The sequence below is a fragment of the Aptenodytes forsteri genome, unplaced genomic scaffold, assembly GCF_000699145.1.
Source record: "Aptenodytes forsteri isolate BGI_AS27 unplaced genomic scaffold, ASM69914v1 Scaffold2, whole genome shotgun sequence".
In the NCBI taxonomy this organism is placed as follows: Eukaryota; Metazoa; Chordata; class Aves; order Sphenisciformes; family Spheniscidae; genus Aptenodytes; species Aptenodytes forsteri.
The window spans coordinates 8031334-8043145 of record NW_008795695.1 but is presented as its reverse complement, the minus strand read 5'-3'; the positions used below and the strand labels follow the sequence as shown (position 1 = coordinate 8043145).

The 11812-nt window shown below is 41.7% G+C and overlaps 1 protein-coding gene across 1 annotated transcript in view; it reads right to left on the bottom strand.

Moving 5' to 3' along the window:
• Nucleotides 1–252: 252 nt before the first annotated feature.
• Nucleotides 253–11812, bottom strand: part of ITSN1 (intersectin 1) — a 119767-nt gene continuing 108207 nt past the window's right edge. Inside the window, exons 31-39 of the mRNA XM_009282959.2 lie at nt 10732–10915; nt 9162–9329; nt 7289–7501; nt 6631–6752; nt 4351–4433; nt 4168–4251; nt 3562–3735; nt 694–2652; nt 253–544 (exon numbers count right to left, since the gene is read on the bottom strand). Coding sequence (XP_009281234.1) covers nt 2504–2652; nt 3562–3735; nt 4168–4251; nt 4351–4433; nt 6631–6752; nt 7289–7501; nt 9162–9329; nt 10732–10915 — 1177 coding nt within the window. The 3' untranslated portion in view covers nt 253–544; nt 694–2503. The remainder of the gene's footprint in view (nt 545–693; nt 2653–3561; nt 3736–4167; nt 4252–4350; nt 4434–6630; nt 6753–7288; nt 7502–9161; nt 9330–10731; nt 10916–11812) is intronic.

Genomic DNA, 11812 nt, shown 5'->3' with positions numbered 1-11812 from the left:
GCTAAGGGTCCCCCGCTTCCAACACCAGTTGAGTCTCAGAGGAAGGTGCAGCTCCTTGAGGCTTCCTTCGAAAACCTGGCCAAGATTTCTGCATTACACCCACGGTCTTTTTTTGTCCTGTTTGTCTATTTAGTCATTACTGTAATTCATGCTGGTGAAATGATACCATAAAAAAGTGATGCTACTTTTTAAACACTGAAATGAACGTTCACCATATGTACAGCTACCGAGTAAAATTAGGACAGCGATAAAAGGTTAGACAATGACATTTAATGTTACTCCATTAATAGATTTTATCACTTTTTTTATCCTACCACAACAATGTGTATTTTCATATACATTATATTTAATAAAATGTATTGATATGGAATTAGGAAAGCATGGGTTTAGTACTATTTACATATTTTAATTGAAACAATTTTCTTAACAACATTGAAAAATAGAAACTTAAAGTTCTCTTAATCATGTTTTCAGCCAGTTAGTGGTAAACAAATGCATGCCTAGGAAGTTACACTCCCTCTAAAATGTGGTCAGTTGAAAGTTTCTAACTAAAGTGTGTATCTCTGTTTTGTTTCAAAAAATACATAAGTATGTCTGTCATTTCTGATACAAAATTCTACACTATCTTCAATAAATAAATAATAAAGCGATTCTGAAAAGTATGAAATGTAAACTTTGTTGTCTCCAACATACCTAACTAAAGTGTGTATCTCTGTTTTGTTTCAAAAAATACATAAGTATGTCTGTCATTTCTGATACAAAATTCTACACTATCTTCAATAAATAAATAATAAAGCGATTCTGAAAAGTATGAAATGTAAACTTTGTTGTCCCTCCACATACATTTTTTTTTCCCATTGCTTGAAACATTACAGTGGTCTTATAGGAAATTATAATACACAGACACTTCCCAGCACAGTTTACACTTATTACCATACTGTATCTACCTATCCGTTATGAATGTATCCTAATTTCCTACTGGAAATCGATAAGACTTGTAGTGCTAGAGAACACCGCCTATACAGGAAAGGTGGAAACCAGTACTGAAAGGACATGCAAGGAACACCAAAACCTAACAACAGGCTCCACAAGAACGTTCACATGCTAATGAAACGGGCCGACACCTCCCATTCGGAAATAAAGTCCTTACAAAAATACCAGTGTATGCATGATAGGTCATGAACAAAATGAACCCAAGCAGAACAAAGAGGAATTTTACTCTTAGGGGTCTATCCTCTCTCAAGTCCAGACTCAGCAAAGCACTTACGCATGTGCTTAAGGGAAACAAGACGTAAGTGCACGCTTAAAGCTGGGTGCTTTGCCAAACAGGGAAAGTTTGCGGGATGTGGGCCTATACGTGCGTGTTCGTAGAGTTAAATGGATATACAAGCCCTGGCATTCCCGCAGATGACAAGGCTTTTACTTTGGGGTTACCCACTCTGCACCATCACGAGCACTCTGTTTCTGGTCGCGTCCAGGATCACTGCCACCGAACCTGCTATCACCCTGGCTCGCCACAAACACCTTTGTGAGCTACAGTATGCTGCTGCCCTGAATTCAGTAACACGATGTCAAACACAGTTCGGCACGGTACAATTTAATAACTGGTCACCACTGATTGCTTTGCAAGCTAGACTCTGCGGGGTAGAAATTAGCTTCCTGAGCTAGAGCCGTGATTTTTTTTCTTCCCCAGCGCAGGTGACAGATCTTCCATCTGCGGGCACACAATCAAGCAGCAGTAGTAAAGGAGTATCGGAGTGGTATAGTACAACTTACAGCAGGGCTCTATGTTTAATCCTTCGCTTCCTGTTCGAACATTTTCAGTCCTATAGAAAACAGCAACTTCCAAAGGTACCGAGTGGGTGGACTCTTGCGGAGTGCAATTCATCTCTGTGCAGAAGGCCTGTACAAAATTTATTTTCAGGGGCAATGTGAGTCATGAAGTGGTATGTTAATAGAATCTTCTCTGTTTATAGATATAGACTATTTATTTTCTAAGTCTTTTCAGTACCATCATGAAGATCTTCAGAGATCTTCTTGCTGCGTAACCGCTCCTTCCGTTCACCTTACATTTACACACCACTTCGCTGAGCAATAGGCACAGAATTCCTTAAGGGGGAAAACCCTGCAGAAAGCCTCCAAAACATACCAACATTGCCTTCTTCATGTAAATTAAAGAGTAGGGTAACCGGAGCAAGCACAGCAACCTATGTGGTTTGCCAGCCTTTCAGACTGGAGCACAACGAACAACTAGGTTATTTCATAAACCCAGGAAACTAACGTCAAGTTCCACATAGAGAAATCGAGGGAGATCTCCTCACTAAATTGGGATTCATTTTTCAGTGAGAATTATCAAGGCACAAAGATGCTCCTGTTTGCTTTGATAACCCTCTTACGTGTGAAGGGCAAGCAGTAGTTTCATACCACACCAATACGGATTTTGTGACAGCTTCTGCAGACACCTATTGCAGTGAACCGAAATAAAACATTGGTCCCTTTCCTTCTAAGGCTCATCGAACAATTGCAGGTCTAGTCGGACGACTATCTCTCCTGTTGGGACTTCATGCAGAAGGAGACACTTTGTAACTGGTCCCTTTGAACCCTGATCCTTCTTAATGTCTGCCACACGGATCTCTGTTCTGCCCAAAAAGTCTGAAATGCAAAAAGACAGCATGCTCAGAAATGACACAACTGTTTTACGTTGCAGTAAAATGCTAATCTGCAGAAGGAACGAAGCTTCCATCTACACACAACAAAAGGAGAAAACAAGTCTTCAGCCCAACTATATTTCTGCAGTTGAAGAAGGCCAAAGGCTGCCAATCTGCATAGAAGAGGATTTTAGCTAGACCATATTAGACAGCAGCAGCATTAAAAGTAAATGGTCCCATAAGCGGAAAAATCCACTATGTAATTCACAGCTGCCTTGCTTCAGTAGCTTACTATTTTATGATATGTTAGAAAAAAGGCCAAAGGCTGCTGCACAGTTCAAACTAAGTGTGAAGCCCTCTGGAGATGATAGAGCCAAGCAGTGCACCACACTAGCGACGAGGTCAATGGGACAACTGGCGCTGGCCACATGAATGACAGTCCTATCCAAATACTTCCATATGTTTATCCCAGGTTATGAAATAAGAATGGGTTAGGAATCCTGGGTTCATTTCTGCCACTGTTATTGCATATTACAGGAACTTGAGGACATTTCTCCTCCTCCTGCATTAATCTATCCATTTGCAATCATCATCCAGAGTTTTTTAAAGACTTAGCAGAATTGCAAACTGCACTTTAGTTGTTGTCAAGTTGGACAAGAAAGGAAACCCTCAAAAAAACAGAGAGTTTGATTCTTTTTGCACTGATACTAGCGTGACTCCGCTGGGGAGCAAGGGTGAGTAGGCTCCCAATATGCAAAGGGATTCAATATCGGGGTTGGAACTAGATGATCTTTAAAGGTCCCTTCCAACCCAAACCATTCTCTGATTCTATGATTCACCTCAGCAGGCTTGCACCTCTTCAAAATGGGAGATTTGAAAATACCCTTGGAAGGGCGGCAGTCCCCCTACGTACCATCTGGGGAGAACTGGTCCCTCTCGAACACCGTAATGCAGAGCACGTCCTGCTCGAGGTCTTTGATAAAGAACTGGCAGTTGGAGTTCCACTTTGGGTTGAGGGTGTCCTGTATCGTTTTGGTAATGTGGCACTGCGAGCCCATCGTCACCTCGCAGTACGGGTTACTCTTTCCTGGGAAGATGGAAACAAACAGAAAAGAATAATTGCGTTTTAGGTGTGTGATCTTCCTCCTAAATAACCTTTTACTCCTACAGCCAACAGACGGGGGAAAACCTGTGGCCTCACTGCCATTATAATGAACAGGGACACAGTTCTGCAAGGCGCTAAGCACCTTCCACTCTTCATTGCAGGACTTTGTGCCTTACGTTCTCCTATGATACGGCTTATGTGGTGGAAACTAAGTTTGTCTGAAACACATGCTTAATGCAGGAAAACTGCATGACTACTACTGAACTGCACAAAATCACTTCCGCATATTCTAAGTTCATTAAAACTGCTTCATTAAACAAAACCATGTTTTGGATGGAACCTCCTTCAAAGTTAGTCTGACAAATAGGAATGTCTTCTTCATAGAGTATATTATGAAAAACCCAAGGCACTTACCATGGGACCTGCAAGGTTTTAGTTCAATGCCTTCAACAATATTCACCATCAACCTCCCAATGCCTGTTGCTCTTTGCGAGCGAACTGTCGTGAAACAGAAGGGGAGAGAGAAAAGTCATTAACATATTTTCCTGCCCGTGGACTTTTCCACAAAAGATGAGACCCCTGCATCCCATGCTGTACCTAAGTAGGCCTTTTCCCTCTTCTTCTTTTCAGTCTCTATGTAAAGTTCTGAAGCAGCTTTGATCTTCTGAACCCAGGCAGTCCTTCAGAAGGAAAGGAAAAAAAAGTTGCAAAATACCATTTCCATTTTTCCTCCCTGGAGCACAGCAGACAAAAGTAAAGCTGTCCCTCCTTCCCAGCCAAGGCTCTGGCCCCATCACAGGCTCTGCTCCACTGAAGCTATCTGCCTAGAAGAGATCTTACTGGAATCTATAGCACCTGCAGAAATTTAATCATCCCAAGCTAGCAGATCCCACCACACAAAGAAAGCTCAAGAGAATCACAAGCAGGAAGGACTTGGCGACAACCCAAAAAGTATAGATAACAGGTTTGCTTTCACCAAGCCTTTTGCTTTATTGTAATAAACTAACTTGTAGCCAGTAGATACAAGACAGCTATGCTGCAGAGGGGGCCACTTTTCTTGACCCCTGAGGTTTCATACCAAAATCCTTCTGCGCCTCGGGACACATGAAACATAACTCACGGAGTACACAGATGATGAATGATCGTGGTTCCCAACGGGCCTTTCTGGGAAATCATTTCATACTTACGGGACTGAGTGGAAAGATGGACAGAGAAAAATCGTGGAAGAAGGGGTACCAAGGGACCTTAAGGGTTTAGAAGAATTGCTGTGACATACAAGGGAGCCTGAGGCCTGAGCCAAGGCAAAATGAGAGAATCTAGAAGTTGTGGAGCCATTTCTGATGCCAAAATGAAGAGCTGCTGCTCTACAGGGCATTGCAGCTACTTACATTGGCCTGCATTTGGGTCTGAACACTCACCTGTATTCTGCACAGAGAGCTGTTCAAGAAAACAAAACACTTAAGGACAATTCTGCCTTCCAGCTCAGCCCTAAATGGTAAACGGCAGCTTCAGAAGTATACCAAGCCTTTGATCATAAAGGTCTTTTAAGATTAAATGGGCAAATTAATCACTCATTGATGCTAATGTTTTATTTCTGTTGCTCTTAGTTAAAAGCAAGTGAATGATGAAAACCTGGAGGTCTCTCACCTAAAATGCTGCATTTATTTAGTAAGCAATTCTGGCATAAAAGAAGTCAAAGGCTGTATCCCATATAAGTAACGGCATTTGACTAGAGCGTCCAAATTTGAATAGCAGTTCCCGTGGGTTCTCTCTATAGCGAGTGGAGAGAGGTAGGCACCTCCAGAGGGCGTTCAGTATGTGAAGATCTGGCTCCTTCCACGGACGTTTCAGCGTAGCGTGCCTAAGCATCTCGCTGAAGTTCCTCGAGCTAGGTAGGATGAATGCGGTGCAGAGTTTAGATGTTTCTGACTACTGCTGTGAGTGCTTTGACGCAGAACAGATGATTATTGCTATTGTCTGATTTGTGCAACAGATCCTAAGTTGAAAAGGCTGTGTCAGTTTTCATCCCCAAGGGTCTAACCACGATGCTCGTTCATTCTGTGGCATAGAGGGACAGACAGCATCCCAAAGGACAAATGGGATCCATAAAAGTACAATCTTTTGCAAGAAAAACTATGTGTGTAAATAATAATGAATAACACTGTCAGGGAGGCAGGGAGCAAAGATGTTTTATACATTTTTATGCATCAGAATTTTTAGGGGCCATACATTTGCAACCTGGCGTAACACAATGTCTATACTATGAGGGAGGGGTTTGCTGCACTTTCAGCTTTCATTTTTTAACAAAAGTTATCTTTCAAGATCTTACATTTGTGTAGAGAAACCTTTTCACAGTAGAAGTCAGTGTAATCCTGTCTCTGTAAGCTTGCCAGAGATAAAAATCATCAGCTGAGGTTTTGAGGTTGCCGTTCCTTTGACTGTTTCAGTCTGAACTGAACCAGATTAAAACTAACTGGGTTTAGTTTGGGAGGTTTTTGCTTCAAGTTCTAATTCTTACCTGTTCCTCAATCTCATTCAACATACAGCCATACAAATGCTTGCACTGGCACAGACAAACAGATGTTAACAGAAGAAGATAGGATTGCATCTTTTGGCTTCCTTAAGCTAGCATAAAATGTTGCGAAACACAGCCTATATATCAGCCCACCTAGCCATTTCACTGTTGGTCTTATCGGAATTCAGGAAACATCATTATTTCTTCCTCCTTTTCATATATTATCACCGTATTCTCAAGCAGAAGGAATTCACCAGTCTTGTAAGATAAACTGCTTGGAGACTGCTATGCATGTGTACACCATATACATTTGCACCAGACTTTTCAAATTCAGTACTAACATGGCCTATGCAAGTACTTACCTTTCATTAATGCTTTCAGCCCGGAGTGTATAGACTCTATCAATGTGGGAGATATGGAAGATGGGCTCATCTCCAGAAGGGTCTGTGGGTAATTTTACTAGTACCTCATTTAGAAAAATGGGCTGTAAAACATTAGGCAAAGCTAGAGTTCTACCGCACAATATCCAAACAGATGCATTCAACACCGAGCAATTTACAACAGATTTATCTTGTGCCTGCAGTACCTTCCCCCTTCTGCCTGCCTCCCATCTTTCTTCAGATATGTCATTTTTAAAAATTTTCTTATTATCAAAGATATAGGTGCCTCCAGAGTCTGGGAACACTTCTCCTGACGTAAGCAAGCAGCGCCATGAAGCATAGCAATCTCTCCTTTCCCACAAAGAGCAGCAAACACTACTCTCCCCATCACTCCCTGATACACGTGACCTCTGTCGAAGAGGTTGTTTTGGCAGAACTTCAAAAGCATCTTTTCTTATCTTGCTAAAGCAAACAACCAGCTTTCTCCCCATCAGTCTCTGGAATCCCCAGCATATGCCAAAGCTTTCAAACCTCTTCTATATAAAGGCTATTGCCCACACACCCAGTACGGGAACTGCTGCCTGCTATACGCACTGTCAGCATATAACCACCTTAGTCACCGTTTAAGAGCGGTACTTACAGTTTTGTACATTTTGTATTGCAGATTAGACTTGGGGCTGAAGACCTTGTCTGTGCCAGAAGAGCCAAGAGGTTTTATGATCTGAGTCAGGAGGAGGAAATCGTTGAACAGAAAGCCATACAGTTCCTTGTTACTCTTGGCTTTATAGAGTTTCCCACTGTGCAGAAACTTGCGTGGTCCCAAGCAGTTTGTAACAGAATTAAATACGAGTTGCTGCGAAAAGTAGAAGAAGAACAACAACGCACTGTATAAAGTAAAACAATCGAGGTTCCCCTGAAAGAGATCAAATATAGTTTTGAGTCCTGACATTGGTTTCAATTTGTGTCACAGGGATGATGAGCAATGTCTCTGCCTTGCGCACGATAAGCAGTGCAAGTCACAGAAAGGCTACATGAAAATTAACTTTAAGGCAGCCCATCAGTTGCACAGGGCATGGCCTGGACAGACAGAGAGAAGCCAAAAGCATTTGTGCCTCCTTTCGAGTTTCTCTGCCACGCACATGCATCTCTGAGTGGAACTGAGCTGATGATGACTTGTCCTGGATTAGCAGTAGTTATGCAAATGGCCTCTCCAAACACTGAGCGTTCTTAACAAGGCCTGGACTTCTGAACTGTGTTTGAATTTCACCCATTAAAACATACCAAAGGACTGCCAAATAACCTGTCCGTGTGTACCCATGATACCTGGAGTTAGAAGTCAGCTGCTGACCAGTGGCTGGAACTGGCAGAACTTAAGACTCATCTGGAGGTTGTTAACAGCTGAGTAGAGGCTTGCCCTTTCCTAAAGTGTCATTTTCAGGTTTATTTTCACTAGGTGATGGTACGGTTCTTGCCATCCTAGTTGGCTGGGCAGCTAAATCTGGAGCGGCTCCTTTTACAGATTAGAAATGTCTCAGCCAGAAAACTGGGGAAAGGTCGGACCACTCCTTGCCACAGATTCAAGGCTGCTACTGGCGTTACCATGTCAGCAAGCAGCCAGTTGGTCTTTCAGGTAAAATTTCTGGTGTTCTAGGGCCAGACATCATGTACGGAAGATAAAAGCAGCCACCTTCCTTCAGGCAGTAGTTATAAGACACCTGAACGTGACTTTGATCCTTCTGAAATTGTCATATCTGTCCTCCCCTGAAACAGTTAGATTTCATTAGATGAAATGCAATGTTTTCCAGTTCATAAACCAACCAGTGCTTATTACTTTTATATCTTCTAGAACTGAAAAATCAATGCATACTTTGAAAATCAAGTTGTGATCTGTCTGCCTCTATTACCTTCACCAATAATAGGGAGGCCATCAAAATATCCTCCATCCTTTTGCAGGACATACTGACACAATATTTTCATTATAGTTTCAGCAGAGAAACTTAGCATGTTACCTTAAAAAATAGTATGTAATGGGAGGCAGTGATTCTCTCTGTAAAGTCTTGAGAGAGGCTTGATCAGTATTCTTGAGTTTTCAAAATGTATACAAAGTTTTATCACAACAAGTATTTTCTGTGATGAATTTTAAAGCACTCCAGGATGGTCAGGTATAGCTTCAGGATGAGATACAGCAGTACAATAACCACTGTATTATAAAGAGCTATGAAACCAGAAAGTCGTGGTTGAAAATTGCAGCACTGAACCTGGCACAGGTCCAGAGGCAGGCAACAAAAGCAGCATTTATCATATAGAAGGCAATAACACGAGCAGCAAAAAGGATTACATGCAGGAGTGACAGGGAGCCAAAGAAAGATGAAAACAAGTGATTGAAGATTATGAGACTCGATTAACTATACTGTTTGTCCCCTGATGCAGTGCCATAAGTGAGCCATGGTTTCTTCCCGACCGGTGGAGAAGTGCGCCCACATTTGTGTTACTCTAGATAGCACTTTGTTTACCTCTGACAGGCCTTCACACTGAACGTGAGCCTGGATCCACTCCAACCTATCTGAATTCTCCTTCTCCCGCACGCCTTCATTTACTTGAGAACATAATTCTTCTGCTTTCTCAAGAGCATGCTTCAAGTGACTGTGGTCAGGGTGGTTTTCGGGAGTGTTTTCTATTATCTACAGATAAATAAAATACATTAGCCTTTTCTGTTATCTGCAGTTAAAAGGTATTCATATTGTCAGCCCTATACTCCTGTTTTATTTCTTTATTTTCATCAGAGCCAGCCAGTATGTTCCAAATTTCTTTTCCTCCTTGACAAACATGAAAAATAGGAGACAAACTCGCAGTCTGTTTGTGAACAGCTGAAATGAATGCCTGCCTGCAGAGCCTTTGCATCAGTACACTGCTTGCTCTTCCAACGTAAGTATGCAAATTCCAGCCATATACAGAAATATATCCATGACTGTTTAAGGAATCTCTTAAATGCCAACATCCAATTTATAATTCTTTCTTGCGAAAGTCTTGGGCCAAGTTCAATAGCATTATTCAGGATGGTAAGCGTTAGGCAACAAATGAAAGTTAGGAAAGGGTTGTAAGTTATCCAGCAATGTAAGCTGCGCAGTAAGGTAACTTGAAACAATTTGGCATTCAGGCTTGCACACTGAACGTTATTTACCAGACTATGGGGAGGGAATGACACTGTGGGAAAAGGCAAAGATGAGCATAAGATTGACCCGTTACTCCTGTTATCTGAATTTTATAGTTTTCATTCAGCATTTACTGCCTTCTGGTTCTTTGTGTGCAAGTTTCACCTCTGTTTCTAATGGAAATACAGAGTCATTTCACTGAAGCCAAATGAGTTACCGCATTTGCTCTAGTGTGATCAAATAGGAAAGGATATCCCACATTCCCTAGCACATCAGCAATCTAACCGGGACAAAGCTTGACACAAATAGGGAAACTACCCTGTAATTAAGCTATAAGCAAAGCAGCATCAACACATCATCTTTGCAAAAGAACGTACATTTTTAATTATTAGTGGGTATCTTGTTACCCGTTGCATAGGCTTTAGTAGAAAACTTGATAGCGGCATTCCTTTACAGCGAGGATCCATTGCTAACCTCTGAAATATTAGAGAGGTAAAATGGTGTTAGTCAGTTTGTTTAAAATCCTGCAAAATGAGCTCCTCCAAGAAAGGAAAAGGTAAGGCAACAAATGAACACCGTGCCTCAGCTAAATCTGTTCTTAGATCACAAACAGTATCAGTGCAGTAGAATTTCTTGTATTTCTACAACATATTCTTCACCTGCCTTGCCTGTACAAGAGAAGGGCCTCTTCTTACTGTCCCAGCATTTTACAGCAAAACCATTATTAAACCAAGTATTTCATGGCTATAGCCGTTTGAAAAAATGTATTCCTTCAATGAAAAAATGTATTCCTTCAATGAGTGCTGAAGTCTGAAGACTCTTCATTCTGGCCCAACATAAAGCACTATTTGAGACTATGTTTTGCAAATTAGCAAAATGATGAGCTAAATTTACAGTGTACAAAATTCATAGTGATTGCTGCTTCTCTTACTTTAACAAACTCCTTGAACTCAGGGACTTCATCTGTCTTCTGCTGGATAAGCGCTGCCCCATTGAGCTGGCAGCTACAGAACCGAATGTAAGGCTGCATGTGTGGCAGCTGAGCTGTCAGTATGTCACCAATCATTTTCACTGGCATCTTCTCTCCAGACATCTTCTTACGCACACGCAAAGCCCTAAACATGAAAAGGTCACGTGTGTTTTATAAGTAGACCACTAAAGAATGATTCCTCATTTATGAAATAAATGGTTTGAGACTTACTCACTATTGAAATAAAGAGATCCCTGAATAAGAAATAGATCAGCCACTAATTTATTGCATATTGTAAGAATACAATAATCAAGATTGCACCCTCAGCCAACAACATTTTTCCCCTCTTGTGGTCACCAAACGTTATTTGACATTAACTTAATGCAATGCCAGATCAGACACAAAATAAAAAGCAATGTAATTTCCTTTTTTATTAGTTTAGAAAGACAGTAACAGATATGCTCTTGAATGAGGGATAAAAACCTTACCGCTACTTTAAGCCCAAAGCTACTTCCAGTTTTTAGCCTGGTTTCCTAAGGAAAGGAGGTTTATTGTCATATCGCTGTGATAACTTATCAACTTGTGGGCCACTTTCAAACACATTTCACAGAAGAGGAGTTCTAAAATCTCTGTAAGTTCAACAAAAGTTACCAGCTCAGTAGGGAGAAAAATAAATTTTTATTTATTAATCCTCTTGCTTATGAAGATGCAGAGGAGCATCTTCAAGAAGCATTTACAAGAAGCAGAGGATCCCCTGCCCTCTTGCCACCAGGCAGAAGGAGGGGACCTAAGTGACGGCGGGAATGGAAACAGGTCCCTGCTTGGGGTGCCAGGCGAACCCCCACCCAGCCTCCCTCACCTTCCCAGTTGCCCTTACAGAACAGATATGGGGCCCTGGAACTTGAGGGCCAGGCAAATGAGGATGTAGACGAAGGTCCATCCAGGGGGTTGCCTAGGGTGAGGCAGTTATGACTGCCTCTGCTAAGAAAAAAAGGAGGGTAATTGTCGTAGGCGATTCCCTTCTGAGGGGAACAGAGGGCCC